The sequence below is a fragment of the Clupea harengus genome, chromosome 17 (genome assembly GCF_900700415.2).
Source record: "Clupea harengus chromosome 17, Ch_v2.0.2, whole genome shotgun sequence".
Lineage (NCBI taxonomy): Eukaryota > Metazoa > Chordata > Actinopteri > Clupeiformes > Clupeidae > Clupea > Clupea harengus.
The window spans coordinates 2,367,500-2,384,409 of NC_045168.1; the positions used below are offsets into that span (position 1 = coordinate 2,367,500).

A 16,910-nucleotide genomic window follows, 5' to 3' on the forward strand; every position below is an offset into this window, starting at 1 on the left:
TTAATAAATATGGATCGCAGCCAATAATCAATGCCTTTTCCAAATATCGCTGTCCTTCTGTCTCATTTAGATGTGCTATCAGCTACAGCTCTCGCTTGCTCAGGAGAGTTTAGGTTTGATAAGACAGTAATTATTCACGATTGTAACGCCAAAAACAAATCCTAAAGGAGACATCACATAAAAAAGCACATGCTTAGATTTTAGTATGAATAGCAGTGGCGATTTTAGCCGAAATTTCTGGTGGGGCAATTTTGTATGACGATATGTTCGTTGTCATGAATGTGTTCGCCAGCTAACCAACCACTAGAATTAGAAAATACTACATTTAAAAAAGTCTAAATTTGAAGAAACTATAAACAGAAAACAATACTATTATAATATTATTATTATAATTATTATATTATTACTATATATTATTATATATGACTACCTAGCTACTATTGGTTACAAAAATCGTATAATTTTTACGTGCCCCTCTGGTTAAACACTGGCCCCTCCTTGGCCCCCCTAGTAAAAATTGTCTAGAACCGCCACTGGCTGCAATGCATACATGAGCCAAACCTGGCCAAGATCTTTAAGTCACACACCAACAGGTGCACATTACTTACACACTTGTTAAAGAGGGACCATTATTGTCCATAATTGTATTTTTGGGGTCTACACTTCAATATCTCCAAACACATTATTTATTTTCCTAATACTGTAGCTCTCTATCCACCCTTTGTCTGAAACGCTCTGTAAGAGCTCCTGGGTCTTTAACCCCCCAACCCTCCCCTCCGATGAGCCCAGTGTGTTCTGTTTGTTTAGCTAGGTTGGCAATAAGGATTTCGTTTACGAGATTGTGTCATCTTGTAACAAAGGGCTGGCATTCCAACAAGGTGTTTCAGGCAGCTGAGAAAAGTGGTTTCTTTGGGAGAGTTACTCCCTCTGGCTTGTACTTTGGGCTTTGTAACTTTGCAGACCGTTTACATGCACAAAACGAAAACTACAATACACTAAAGGAAAGGGGGGAAAAACGAGAAGCATAGCAGGTTCTCTTTAAGCTGAAATCGTCTCGACGAATAAGTGCCACACACACCCACTGAAGCAGGCAGTACAGCACGTCTCCTCACCTTCATAGGGGGGTACTTGTGGTACGGGGCGGCTCCTGTTGCCAGCTCTATGGCTGTGATTCCAAAACTCCAGATGTCGGCTTTGAAGTCGTAGCCCTTCACCTGCATCCACACAACACAGGCACACACAGACACGTACTGCTTTAAAGTATCAAACAAAAACAGACACAAGTTGTGCGGCTGATGCAATTCCAGTCCAATTAAATGACCCAAAAGTTCAAACGATGACTAAATCAAGACAAATCGATGACTAAATCAACAACAATAAAGCTGCCATGCCAAAAGAGATCTATGTAATGTTATGAGTTATATTGCTGTACTACTGCCTACTGCTGTACCCATGCCAACCAAGACTGTTGACATCTTTTAAAGGGTCTTGTCAAAACAGATTTGACCAGAAGCTAACATTTGAAAGGAGAAAGGAGAGTGCAGGGTTCTCAGTCATTCAGCTGAAACGGCACGTTCTCTGCGTGGATTTAGCACAGGCTACGGACCCGGAGCCCACTCAAATACCTTTAATCTTCTCCAGAGACCTTACCCCTTCTGGCTGGGAGGAGATTGTGTCCTTTGTGAAATGGCTATTGTAATGCACGAAACCCATTTGAATCCATTGTCACTTGGTAAATGTTTCTCTTTTTACGGTCGTGGAGGGGAACGTCCGCCCTGAGCAAACTACGAGTCAAACTGCTGACTGAACCCATTACGCCCGTAAGATCCTCATCGTTACACGCATGGGAGAGCATGGCCGACGAACAAGAGATGCTCTCTGAGTCTTTGCTTGCCTGATTTAATTCGTAGGCACTCAGCGGTTGTTGAATGTTGTCTGTCTGTCTGTCTGTCTGTGTGTGTGTGGAGAGGAGCTACTGGTGCCAATTATCACTCAGATGTACAAAGCACAGATGGACGCTGCAGACATTACTGCTGTCTCGCACCACCACTCATTTCTCACAGCACGAGGAAACAAGTTTATCGCTGAACCAGAACAAACTGCACTACCAAAAGACTGTCAACGGTAATGCAGCACAGAGCTGCACAGTGAACACAACATTACACTGTGTGTGTGTGTGTGTGTGTGTGTGTGTGTGTGTGTGTGTGTTCGCTGACGCCTGTGAAAGAGAATATCAAGTGAATATCGAATCTCTCGGTGAACACAACATTACACTGTGTGTGTGTGTGTGTGTGTGTGTGTGTGTTCGCTGACGCCTGTGAAAGAGAATAAGTGAGTGTATAAGTGTAAGCATGGTGTTTATGTCTGTGTAAATGTATGTCTTCATGTGCACAACTGCTTATGTGTGTGTGTGTGTGTGTGTGTGTGGGCACCTACCTGTTCCATCACTTCCGGGGCCATCCAACATGGAGTCCCCACGAATGTCTTCCGCACTTTGTTCCTGGTGATGTCACCACCCGTGGCTAGGAAGGCACTAACACCGAAGTCTAGCAAACACAACAAACAAACAAACAAACAGACAAAATAAACATGACAATAACATCAACAGACCATACAATGGTCATACAATGAAGTGTATGCATTTTACAAGCCCGATTTACAAACCATGGATGAGTTTACAATGGACATCAACATTTGGTAGTGGACTGGGGGAAACACAGATTCCTTGAAACACCCTAAAATCCTGATGTGAATGAGAGCTGAGTTTCCCCTCCTCTGTGTGTCTGAGAAGTATACGAGTGGAAAATAGGTAACTTAGCTCTGCTTTAATCAAACGCTGTGTGTGTGTGTGTGTGTGTGTGTGTGTGTGTGTGTGTCTCTCGCTCAGGGACCCGGTCGCCGCACCGCTCAGACTCCCCAGGGGTACAAAACTGACAGACTTTACGGGGGCGGAGGAGGGGGTGGCACATAGAGTGTGTGTGTGTGTGTGTGTGTGTGTGTGTGTGTGTGTGTGTGTGTGTGTGTGTGTGTGTGTGTGTGTGTGTGTGCGTGTGCGCGTTTTGTGTGTATGTGTGGTGAGGCTGCTTATGATGTCTGTGTGTCTTACTGCTCTCCAAATATCTCAAACAAACAAACACACACACACACACACACACACACACAAACACACAAACACACACGTTGCCACGTTCGTATAATCTTGTGGTTGGATCTTCAAAGAAATCTGCTCCCCTGTGAAACACACTCCTTGCTGCTTCGTCTCTATATATTTGCATCCAGTCCTCTTCATGAGGGGGGGGCAGTGCTGAGCATGAGAGGGCTTGGCAAGGCTGCACCCATCCCAACCCACCATGTGCGTGCGCACACAGACACACACACTGTACACCGCTTCACACACCACACACACACACACACACACACACACACACACACAAACACCACCACCACAGTCCAAAGTCCTGGAACACTAGCCAGATGTGGTGCGCTGACGAGCGCGGTGTGAACCTTTTCTGCTGGTTCCCACCGTGAGAAACGTGCGCACGAGAGCGTGGGCCACAGCAGCAGTGCCTGTTTACTTACAAGGGTCACGGGAGGGTCACGCCCGGCCAAACTGTCCTTGAGAGATTACACTCTCTCTGTCTCTCTGTCTCTCTGTCTCTCTGTCTCTCTGTCTCTCTCTGTTTCTCTCTCCTTCTCCCTTTCCTTGTCCCAAGTGTCAGAGCTTTTACCCAGAGAAGATTCCTTGAGAGATTACACACTCACCTCTTCCTTCCTTCCTCCCTCTCTCTCTCTCTCTCTCTCTCTTTCTTTTCCCAAGGGTTAGGGCTTTTACCCCAAGGAGGATTGGAAGAAGGAATGCACTGCTGCAATGCAGCACAGACACCCCACAGCTGTGGTGCTGCTGCTGAGTGGAGCTCAGGACACAGGAATATCATACAGTATTGGGATTAGCACTATACCTCAGAGTCTGCCGTGCTTAATATGGAAGGCACAGTATTGGGATTAGCACTATACCTCAGAGTCTGCCGTACTTAATATGGAAGGCACAGTATTGGGATTAACACTATACCTCAGAGTCAGCCGTACTTAATATGGAAGGCACAGTATTGGGATTAACACTATAGCTGAGGATCTGCTGTATTTATACAGATGACTAGGTGAGACATTAGGAAGAGAGTTCCAAAACACTTTCAGTTCTGTAGTTTGAGTTTGATAACAAACCTGAAGCGCAATAGGAAGAGACCTTTAGAGAATAAAAGGCAAAAAAAAAAAACACTCCCTTAAAAACCCTGAAATGCTACAGTTGTCTGCCACACCATACATGATGAATGAAAGGCCATCCCGACCAATGGAGCTCCAGAAATACAAACAAAACGTCTGACTGGTGTGCAGATTCTTTGGTGTATATCCTGATGTAATGTTTGGACCACATGCATCTGGGGAACATCTGTAGCAGTGTGTAAATATGTCTGGACCTTCTCGTGCCCCTGAGCCTGTGCCTGGAGTGGCTCAGTGTGGAGTGACTGAGCGCAAACGAGCCGTCACTTCCTCTTCCTCTGCGCCTAGCAGGAAGCGGGCCAACAGGAAGTTAACGTGTCATCCGTGTGTGCGAGGGGAAAGTACCCACCTGCGATCTGGACCGAGCCGTCCTCCCCGAGCAGGATGTTTCCAGCCTTCACGTCCCTGCCAAACCACAGAGACACAGGCACAGGCCATTAGCACGTATACCCATCAGTCATTTTCTGTCGTGTGTGTGTGTGTGTGTGTGTGTGTGTGTGTGTGTGTGTGTGTGTGTGTGTGTGTGAGAGAAAGAGAAAGGGGAAGAGGGTTTGTCTATGGATCGCCATCACAGGGTGAAATATAAAATAACATAGCAGGTCCTATTGAGGTCACGTATTCTTCAACAGTAACAGTTTCATTACAGAAGAGGAACACATGTTAGACATTAGAGCAGGATAATGTCTGACATCTTAGAGTAAAAAAAAAACACGTCTCATCCTACACACTGTGCTTCCAGAGGATGCTGATAAGAGGAATCCTTCAGGATGGGTCAGTTTATGTTGAATGTGTATGTGTGTGTGCACGTGTGTGTAGATGTGTGGAAGTGAGTGACTGAACGTGTGTGTGTGTGTGTGTGTGTGTGTGTGTGAGAAAGTACAGTCCTTGTGGACAAGGATAGTGAATGTGTATATGTGCGACAACTGTGTGCGTAACTGTGCGTGTGTGTGTGTGTGTGTCTGTCTGTGAGAGTGTGTGTGTGATTGGCCAGTTCTGTCCCTCTAGCAGCTGGACCAGTCACTGCCACACTGCCATTCCTCAGTAGGGAACTGAATAAACAGAAGAAGAAAAAAGATGCAACGTGACATGATGCAGTGCGACTGCATCTCTCTCGCTAGACACTCTGTCTAGACACCCAGACGGCCCCTGCGCTGAACCGCCGACGCAGTCCAATGCCATAGATCCACTTTTATTACACTGGCCGCAGAGAATGAGCAGATGCTCACAGATAAATGCAGACACAGAGGAATGGGCCGAGAGGTGCTGATAAGAGGACAAAAATGATTTCTGTATTTTTACCGTCTTCCCTCTGAATGTTAATGCAACGGAGTGGAGGAGACTCCGGGGGGGGGGGGGGGGGGGCGGCGGCCGTAGATGGCAGATCAGGAGGGTCTGACCTTACAACAGGAGATTGACTTTGGAGTGGCGATCGGGGAGAGTTCATGTGATCGAATTGCTTTCACTCCACTAAAATAAATTGCATCTTGGGACGGCTTTTGAACGCCTGCTGGCTTTAATAAACAGATGAAGGCCAGCTCTGGAAATAAGTGAATACATGAATACATTACCCTTTGGCAAGGCTCAGTGAATGATGCCTGCAATACAGAAAGTGAACAGCAGGAGACACCAGAGAGAAGCGATACCTGTAGAATGTCCCCAGAGCCACTGACTCCACAAGGAGCACTACAGCTAAGAGAAAAAAAGGCACATTGGGTGACCTCTACTAGAGGAGAGCATTGCACTTCAAGACACCAGTCCTCTGGTCTCCTGTTCAGTCTCTCTTGAAGAGGGTGTCACACTATGCCACAAACACACTCTCACACACACACACACACACACACTCACACTCTCTCGACTAGTACTCAAAGATAAGAAATTCTTGGGGATGGCCAGTGACACTTATCGTCGCTGTTTCTCCTGCCATCTTGAGCACTATTGGAGTTGGTTAGTTGACGTTCTGGGGATCAATTCCTTGTGTGTACACATCAGAGCTCTGTTTGCCCTTGTAAAACCTTAGAGGCTCGGCTTTAAAAAAAAAAAAAAAAAAAAGGAGTTGTGAAAGGGGAAGTGTGCCTTCGAGGTGCAAATATAGCAAACAAACATTTGGTCTCTGTGCAACATGTTTATATTTTATATTTCCTGTCAAACATCAAGCGATTTATCTTTTTAGTTCCTTCTATCTACGCTAAAGTAGGACTGTAGGACTGTCGAGGGTGAAGTTAGTGTTATTACCATGGGCTACAAGAGAACTCTGGCCTGACTTCTAACAGCAAACAATGACACTGGCAACACAGGAGAGGCTGGACTTAAATCATTCCAGTATCAGCCTGGTCCTCAGGTCTACTGCCAAGCACTGGACATATGACGATGTCACTTGGGACAAAAGCATCTTCCAAACACTCAAATACTTAATTATGAGGAGTCTTAAGGGTGGTTAAGAGCATTATGACAGACAGACTGACGAACACACACTGACTCAGCCAGGCACTGAAGCTATACAGCTATACCATAAAGGTTATTATAGGTTATAACTTATAGTTATGTAACCAAAGGCTAGGACCTGATAACTTCATGTGAAGTTATGTGGCCCCCAACATTAGCTTTAAAGGTGCAGTCCGCAATTCTAATCAAATACACTTTGTGTCAAAGTCAAAGAACCAAACATGGTCACTCGGACCTAGCCGTAAACAATTCCAGCAAATCAACACGTTGTTTCAGGAGCACAGAAGGAAGGGATGTAATTTGATTGGCTGTTGAGCTCAAATCAACAACCGTTTCCCAAAATTGCAGACTGTATCTGTAAGCCTCCACCGCCTGGTTATGAACAGAATGCGACATGGAGGTTGGGGTTGCCAGCTCACCATCCAACTGTGGCCTGGTGTATTTAATGGGGCCTCCCTCAATGCCTTTCTATAATGCTGTAATTACAGTCAGAGGAAGTGTAGGAGTGGACGCACATGTGTGCTGGGAGATGATTGCCGTGGTTGGAAACATTCCTGCACACCGCGAACACGTATGATAATTGTTTGCATATTACTATGTCTGGGAGTCCTGACAAGTGCAGAGACGTTGGAATGAAGAAGTTGGAGGAAGGAGGAAGAGGGATTTGACATAGAGGTTTGTCCTCTAGGAGTCCAGAAACTGGTGAACTGTACAAAGGCCCCCATACGAAGAGACGCATGCTCGCTCAGGCACAAACGGTACAACCACATGTGTACATACACACACACACACCCTCATACTTGGACACACATAACCACATACACCCACTGCACCAACAGCCTTTATTTGTTTGTTTATTTTTGTAAGGGGCGCGTATTATTATTCCAACTGTCAAGAGCACGACTGAAGGCATCAGGCAGCTAAGACGACAACTGTCAAGAGCACGACTAAAGGCATCAGGCAGGTAAGACGACAAGCTCTTTTCAGACGGGGACATGTCAGAATACTCAAGTCAAATCTGGAGATTGAGCAACTCTTGGAAGGGATGCAGGGAAAACATAAACCAGTGTCTAAATTCTGTGGACACGCCTCACACACGCTCTTCGGTCATGAAGTTACGTAAAGTGTGTGGCTGAGAATGAGACGAGGTCACAGATCGAGATGGTCTCCTGGGAGACATTCACACAGCGGGTTGCCTTGGCGGAGGCGTCAGTCTCCAGGGAAAACCAGGCTCACCTCCCATAATTTCTCTCTCTTGCTCTCTATCTCTCTGACAGCCCGGCCTAATAACATGATTCCATACGTCTCCTCGCGCATGTCGGCATTATTGCCAAATACACTCTTGACACTCCCTCTTTATCACTCACTCCCTGCCTCTGGAGGACACACAAACTATGCTCTCCCTTCCTGAGCGGTCAAGTCTATTCTCTATTGCACAATGTTCCTTCCTTCCTAATGTAAGGCCCTCACCCTGGCACGAAAACATAATCGTACATTTCAAAGTCAAAGTAAATATGTGCACGCGTAAGTGTAAATATGAGTGTACATGAATCATGTCAGTGCAAATACGAATGCCTGTAACCAGTTACACCAAAAGGCTTGAATCACACTTGGGTGAGGGACTGTATCGTTTGTTTTAGTCCTCCCTGAATAATATGAATGTATAATGACTCACACACGCTCTTATCTGACGTTCAGTAATGCTGAGTCTGTCAGTAAGTCTGTCAGTAGGGCTTTAGTGAGCGTCAGCCCGGTGGGAGGTGGATGTGCTGATTTGGTCTGGTCTGGTCTGGTCTGGTCTGATCGCATAGCTGGGATTGTGTCAACAGGCCTTGCCTGGGCTCCGGCGGCACCCTCATGAGGATGCAAGACAGGCGGCTGAAAGCGAGACTGAAAGCGAGACTGAAAGCGAGACTGACTGCCTGCCTGACTGACTGACTGACTGACTGTCTGACTGAGTGACCTGAACTATACGCAATGGTGCCATTTCCACGGAGTCATCCAATTGCACCAATCTCTCCTCTACCCTGACTCAGGAAGAAGACCATAGATACAATTGGCAAGAGAAGGAGCACCTACCCGTGGGAGAAAGAGGCATTTTCGGTTGGCATAGAAACCCATTCACTTATACTGACAAGGCACATTTCTGAAATCCTTTATTTTGACTACCTCTGCACTGGCGTCCTCCATCCTCAGGAGGAAGAGGATGTGATTAGTCATGATTTATCATGATTGACAGGTGGGGGGGGAGGGGTTGATTAGTGCAACACTGCAACTTCAGCAGGAGGGGAGGCAGGGGGCAGAGGGTTCAACATCACCTGGGGAATGAGAAAGAAGATTCCGGAAGGTCCAGGTCACTGACGGTACACTTTCACTGCAGCAAAATTTGCTTTGCTCTCAATTCAGGTTGTGCAGGGGCGCAATTGCTCTGAAGACTAGGTGAAATCGGAGTGAATCTGGTGAGGTGATGCGAAACTAAGATGGCGAATCTCCAACTTCAGAGCCACGTGAGAACCAATGAGTTCAGCGTGTGATGTGATACGTGACGTTCTATACAGAAGCGGGAGTAACAAAAAACGTCTGACCAAGATGGAGGAGACTTATGGCTACATGTAACATGAAAACATTTATATGATTAAACGATATCTGGACGGCCATTAGTGTCTACGTCAACACGGACTGTTGTTTACATGATCTTCATTTAAGCACTCAAACCTTTGAGCAAACCGTAACGTTTTCAGACAACACAACTACATTTCATTGGTACTCCAGAATAGCCAGGCTAAATGCAACGTCAGCATGAAATCACTTAAATGATTAAACGATGTCTGGGTGACCTCATTGTCTCCATTAACACAAATTGGTACACACACAAACACCCCCCCACACACAAACAAACACTCAAAACACCCACACCCACAGACACACACACACCCACACCCACACCCACACCCACAGCCACACACACACCCACACCCACACATATTGGTGGTAGACCGTGTTTGCCCTGACCCTTGCTTTCGAGATGACACACAATGGTCATTTTGGGAAGCTGAACTTCATTCCTCTCCACGCTCTTCTACTTCCTGATTTCTTATGGCCGAGCTGAGCACATTCTCCTCCACCTCTGAAAAGAGGACTCTGAAAGTCGAGCTCAGTTCAGCTCAACTTTTTGTTCAAACTTGGCGTCACCCTAGTATCCGACTCAGGTATCTCTTATTGTGCGATGTAAGCTTCTCTTATTGTGCCATTTGTGCCTTATCTGGTGCCTGCTTGTGGTTCGTTCAGCAATTGTATTGTTTCGGCTGTGGTGAATAGGGATTGAGATGGCAAGTGTTTTGACAGACATGGTCTGTGAGACGCGTGGTGTTACATTAAGTCCTAACCCTAGGCCAGAACACAAAAAAGGTGACATTCTCCAATCAGACTCTCTGGAAGACCACTTAAAGGGAGTTGTGTGTCACAGCCAAATCACTGCTTCACACTTCTTAAATGAAAAAGGCCTTTGAATAAAAACCCCCACCAACTTCCACCAATTTCACGCTGGAAAGATAAAGCTGTCGCGCTTTTAAGGACACAGCCAACCTTACATGTGTCTCGGAAATAATACATACAAATAAAAAAAAAACATCCACCACTAAATGGTGTCTCAGCATTATGACATCGTGGTGCAGATTTATGCTCATAGCATGCCTCTGGGCCAGCGGCGAGGCTCTCTGACATCATCCACTCGTGTCCATTAGCCATTAGAGAGCTTTATTGCACTTGAGGTTCCTCCGGCGATGCTTGCTTCTATGTAGTCTATCCCTCATGGGAAGGATACTAAACAGCATTGCAGACCCTGTCTATTGCAGTGTATAGAGCTATACATCAGGGGAAAGGTGAAGTGGCTTGTGGAGATGAGAGGATATGATAATGATGGTGAAGATGATGATGATGATGATGATGATGATGATGATGAAGATGATGATGAAGAAGACGGTGATCTCATCAGCTGTGTGGTAAGCTCATGGTCATAGAAGAAGCATTACACCATTGCCATTCTTGACCAATGTCTTAAGAGACACTGCCTCCAGCATGGACACGCACACTCTCACCCACACCCACCCACACACACACAGACACACACACACACAGCTGGCCTGAGAGATAAACATCCAGGATAAGGCGCCTTCTCAAGAACAAAGAATGCCTCCATGAGGCACATACACACATGGGAGTGATTACTGCATAGACAGAGAGATGCATAAAGATAGAGATAAAGAAAGAGAGAGAGAGAGAGAGAGAGAGAGAGAGAGAGAGAGAGAGAGAGAGAGAGAGAGAGAAGGGGGAGACGACTGGAGGGCTGGAAAAGTGGAGAAGGATGAGGGAGGGGATGACGCCATGGAGAGGACAAAAAGGAGATGGTGGATTATTTCCTCAGATGTGAGGAGGGCAGAGGGGAAGAATAAAGTCATCATGAGAATGGAGGGATGATGCCACCTTTGGTGAGGTGGTGAGATGGGAGAACTGATACCCCTGTGCTGTGTGTGTGAGTGTGTGAGAGTGTGTGTGTGTGTGTGAGAGTGTGTGTGTGTGTGTGTGAGTGTGTGTGTGTGAGAGAGAGCGAGGGTGAGAAAGAGAGAGAGGGAGAGAGGGAGGGAGGGAGAGAGAGAGAGAGCTGTGGCTGAGGTGGCAAAGTTAACCGGCTCACGGTGAACGACCCAGGGTGAGCCTTCGGCCCAAGCTTCTAATTACATTCTACTGAGAGTGCAGGAATCATGTGACACCCCCCCAACCCCCTTACCTCCCTCCAGCTACCTCTCTACAGCTACTCATATGATACAGCTTACATCATACACACATGCGCATGCGCGCACGCACACGCACACACACACACACACACACACACAGATCAACTGATCATGTTTTCGACTAGAGTGGGGTGTGTGCCAGGCCTCCTGTCAGTGGTGCGTTCACTCGGGCACTGATCATGTGCCTGCCAGCAGTGCCGTCAGTAGTGTGTTGGCTTTGGCAGTGCTAAGCCCGTACAGTAAACACATTCCTGACGAAAATCACTCCGGCGATCCAACAGATGTCCTCCAAGACACAGAGCTTTGGCTTCGAGGCCCCAGACTAGGAGAACAGAGCCAGTGCAAGCGCTACACTGCGACTACAAAAGCCTGCCTGGGGAAAAAAAAAAACAGGTGTAGTACCATTCCAGGGCACCAACGGTCACACCAGTCTCAATATAGGGTTTTAAACTGGGCTTGTACATAATTAGAAATATTGCATTCCTATTGCAAACCACAAAGCAATGCCTGAGGGATATTCAAACTAGCACTTGGGGCCTCAACTGTCACCAAAAGTTTTACAGTTGGAACAGATGGTTGTAAGTAAGGTATGGCCCCAGGAATAATAATACTAATAATACTAATATTAATAATACAATACAAATAATTATAATAATAATAATAAAAGTTCTCAGCAAAAGCAACAGCTGTTGGGGAATCGCGTGAAAACGTCCCTGTTCTTCCATGTCAGGTGTGACGTTTGATGTGGTTCCCTGACCAGAGCCTCTTTCAATCTCCTCAGACATCCTTTGAACTCAGCATGGCTTGCTGAGGTTCTGTTTGATCGTGTTTACCGTTGACATCTGCATGCTTGTCACAATTGTAAGCAAAACATCATAAAAGTGATAGATTACGATTCAGAATTAGATTCTACTGTGTTCCTGGAGCACCTCCTCTCCCCTCCCTCCTTCTCTTAGAACTCCACTTCTTTCCCTCCATCTTCATGTCTCATTTTTCTTCCTCCCTCCATCCCGGCCCCTCTCTTCTCTCTCGCCGCCTGTATTCTCATCACCTCCAGTAAGACAAGATTTACACCTTACGGCTCGGCAAGCAGCAGGGGGGATGGGAACACACTCTCTCTTTCTCTCCTTGCTCTCGCTCTCTCTTTTCTCTCGTTCTCTCTCTTGTTATTTCCCTCTTCCCTCCCACTCTTTGCAGTCTCTCTATATCTCACCCTCACACCCCCCCCCCATTTCCCTCTCTCGCTCGTTCTCTCTGTTTTCTCTCGTTCTCTCTGTTTTCTCTCGTTCTCTCTCTTGTTACTTTCCTCTTCCCTTCCTTTCTTTGCAGTCTCTCTATATCTCACACCCCCTTCCTCTCTCTTTCTCATTCTCTCTCTCCCTTACTCATTCCCCATCCCTCCTGCTCTACCTCCCTTTCTCCTTTCCTCTCTTCTCTATCCCCCTCTCTCCCTCTCCAACCCTCCTTTCATTGAGATTCTCCTCTTAAGTTCAGGCGAGTGCTTAGCGGTCTAAGAGGCCGTGCATTATTTACACTCACACGGCTTGCGCCGCATAGGGGACTTCCGGCAGGAAACATGCCATGAGAGAGAGAAGAAAAAATAAACACCATTAATATTAAACAGAGGCTCTGTGATCACAGAGGTGAGCTTTTAATCTAGGTTTCAATAAGGCTCTGGAGGATCGCCAGGAGACAGTTTGTCTAGCGAAAAAAAGCCCGTCCAGGTCACCTGAGAAATATCTCTTGCTTAGCATACTGACTGCTAGTTATTAAACCCAAATGAAACATGAACGATGCCTGCAAGCACAACACTGCAAAAACAGCCAAAAAAAAACAATTGATCACACCACCAGAGTAGGTGAATATTCATGAGAATAGGTGTGCATCTCATCTACTCAGAAATGAAACGCTTTGGAACATCATAAATCACACCACTGCCACATTCATTAGGAATTCCTGGCACGCACGAGCAGCGGCATTAGCGGAGGCATCCAAGGTCACGGGCCGGTGGAGACAGGACTCCAATATTAAACCGGTCGGTCCTGATAAGACCCTGATGGATGGGGCCACCACCCTTTAATGGAGGCTTCCCTGAAATGCGTCAGTGCCTGATTGGGATTGGGATTGGGATCTCCCATCATCATTCTCCTGGAAAGGAAGAGCCATGGGGGCAAGGGCACATATGCGTCCCCCCAGAGGTCCACATGGAGGCTGGGGCTTTAATCTACTCTGCCCTGGTGTTGGATATAGCCTGTGCATTCAAATCACCAACAAGCCACCAAATCAGGAGGGTACGGCCTCTGCTTTGTGGTGCTACTGGGTATAGTTGTATAGATAAAGCCTTGAGTGTGTGTGTGTGTGTGGTCCGTGGAAAGCGACGCAGAGGGTGGTGGCAACATTGTTCTAACTGTGCCTAGTATTTGATAACCTCTGTATTAATATCACTGGTTAGCCATAAGGACAAACCTTTTGATGTAACACCAAGGGGACATAGAATCTAATACTACTGGGCGTGGTACTGAAGTTCAAACCTTGTGTGTTTTTTTTGGGTGCCTTGTAAAGTGATACTGAGGACAGTATGCTACTGCTACAGCTGCTGGCACTGAAGTGGTGCAGTTCAGGCCAGTGTGTGCGCGTGTGCGCGTGTGTGTGTGTGTGTGTGTGTGTGTGTGTGTGTGCGTGTGGCTGTTAAACCCCAACAGGGGATGTGTGAGGCTGGCAACTTGTAGGGCAAAGCTAGAGCTGTTTTTAGGTTTTCTGAAAAGTGAGTGTAAGAGTATATAGACAGGCACCCTAAAAAGCAAGGTGTGTGTGTGTGTGTGTGTGTGTGTGTGTGTGTGTGTGTGTGTGTGTGTGTGTGTGAGAGAGTGTTTTAGACTCCCAGTGAAGTAATGCTAAGGATGTGTGTGTGGCCAAGCATCCTCTAAAGCTACAAACGGGCGTGGCGGTCAGGGGGCCTTACCGGTGGATCTGCCCGTTTCTGTGGAGATACTCCAGGCCCTGCAGCACCTCCTTCAGCATGGTGGCGATGCTGGCTTCATCCAGCACGCCGTTTTTATGCTCCCCCCGAGAGATGATGTGCTTGATCACGTCCAACATCGAGCCTAAGAGACAAACAGTCCGTTACGCTAAGCGGCACACAGGACAAACGTAAAGAGACAAACTCAGTCCATTACGATCAGCGGCACACAGGACAAACGTAAAGAGACAAACAGTCGATTACGATCAGCGGCACACAGGACAAACGTAAAGAGACAAACAGTCCATTACGATCAGCGGCACACAGGACAAACGTAAAGAGACAAACAGTCGATTACGATCAGCGGCACACAGGACAAACGTAAAGAGACAAACAGTCGATTACGATCAGCGGCACACAGGACAAACGTAAAGAGACAAACAGTCGATTACGATCAGCGGCACACAGGACAAACGTAAAGAGACAAACAGTCGATTACGCTCAGCGGCACACAGGACAAACGTAAAGAGACAAACAGTCCATTACGATCAGCGGCACACAGGACAAACGTAAAGTTCAGTGGATCTGGTATTACTGGTATATGGCCTGTGCAAATTATACTACATATACTTATTTAATCTCATTATTACAGGAGGTGAGAGTTGACACACACAGCACAAATTAAACGCATTAATACTATTTACCTCGTGAGGATTAAAAATGTATCGTTTCAAATGCAAGAACTGGCCTAGATAACGTCAATATTTATATAAACAAATTATATCTAATAATCCTTTTTAATTCATTATCATGTTTTTTTCTCTCTTGTATTTGTGTGTTCTCATGTGTAACCTATGCGTGTGTGGTTGTATACACCTAATGAGCTGCCATTTTGGTCAGTAGTGACTAGTGTAAGCTTGCAGAGTAAAGTGTTCAGGTCAACACTTGTCTGGCCTTTTCTGAAGAGCAGACCCACCTAACCAGACGAGCCGAGAGATGAATGGAGAGACTGGCTCTGCTGTGTGGAAGGATGGGTGTGAGTGGGAGCAGTCCTTTCTAGCCTTACACACTGGGCTGCTTTAATCTCATTGTCTTTTTTTCCTCCCTTCCATTGATTTCCACTGTGACACAGTCGTTCTTTAATAGACTCCTGCAGAGCTTTAACATAAAAACGCTTTGGATTGCAGTGGGACTTGGCCAGCTCATTTGTCAAAGCCCACGCATCGAGGCTATACAGTCATAATATCAGCTATGGTATGTATGTGAGTGTGTGTGTGTGTGTGTGTGTGTGTGTCCCGAGGCTGAAGGAATCCAAACCGATCCCTGTAGGCGTCTCATCCTGATCTGACATCTATTTATTAAAGGTCGCTCAGACAGAGACAGTGTTTTCATTTTCTAATAACCCACGCCGGATATTTTGGTCACTTTCCAACAATGAATCCTCCCTCCCCAAAATCTTTCATATATACAGGCTAATTAGATTACCCTGAGGCTGATGAGACCTGCAATGGGTGGAAAATAAGCACTGATCTTAAAATCGCCCAGAGTAAGCGAGAGAGAGAGAGAGAGAGAGAGAGAGAGAGAGAGAGAAACTGTTGATCCTGTTTTCTTCCCATGACATTTCAATTTCAGCATGTCAAAACAGCACTATGAGAAAGGGCAATGAGCATCTTTATTAGGCCGCATCCTTCAGACCAGACCTGGAGCCGTTCCAAGACAGATAGAGACGGAGTAGGAGAGAGGGAACGAGAGAGGGAGGGATAGAGATGAGAGAGAAAGTGTAGTCGGCATGTAAGCGAAAGTGAGAGTAAACGAAGGAGAGAGAGAGAGACTTCCCGACACACACTGAAGGTAAAATAAAAAAAGACTGCAGAGCAATAAAGATAAAAAAAAGAATGGTGATCAGGGTGAACTAAAAATAGAAAGGGAGAGAGAGGAGAGAGAGAGAGAGAGAGAGGGTGGAAGGGGGAGCAAAGAAGAGAGTGAGAGAGAAGGAGAGATGGAGAGAGATCGGAGATCTGAGGTGAGAGTCTGACCCAGCAGGAGTCTAGTTGAGGTCTGGCTGAGGTCCGGCTAAGCTTGTCCCTCACAGAGGAACCCATCAAATCGGTCTCATTTCATACAGCCCCGGAGAAACAATAGATGTCTGTGTTCCTAGCAGGAGACTCAACGGCTGCAGATGCTATTTCCATCACTGTGACAATTTAGAGAAGCAGCCCTTCTCTCTGCCTATCTCACTCCCCCTTTCTCTTTTCTCTCTCTCTCTCTCGTCTGTTCTCTCTCCTCACTCTCCAGGGGGTAATTTGCACAACCACAAAGACGGGAACACAGAGAAAGGAAAAAAAAATAAAAAAATCTCTCCCGGCAGTCAAAAGAATCACATCGCTATACTCTGCACTCCAATTCTGAGAAAAGAGACTATGGCTGAAAAAAAACAT

The 16,910-nt window shown here is 46.4% G+C and overlaps 1 protein-coding gene across 1 annotated transcript in view; it reads right to left on the reverse strand.

The window, feature by feature from the left end:
- The window catches only part of oxsr1b (oxidative stress responsive kinase 1b), a 66,708-nt gene that overhangs the window by 17,974 nt on the left and 31,824 nt on the right, over positions 1–16,910 (reverse strand). Inside the window, exons 4-7 of the mRNA XM_031584121.2 lie at positions 14,476–14,617; positions 4,628–4,683; positions 2,437–2,546; positions 1,113–1,214 (exon numbers count right to left, since the gene is read on the reverse strand). Of these exons, the coding sequence (XP_031439981.1) occupies positions 1,113–1,214; positions 2,437–2,546; positions 4,628–4,683; positions 14,476–14,617 (410 nt within the window). The remainder of the gene's footprint in view (positions 1–1,112; positions 1,215–2,436; positions 2,547–4,627; positions 4,684–14,475; positions 14,618–16,910) is intronic.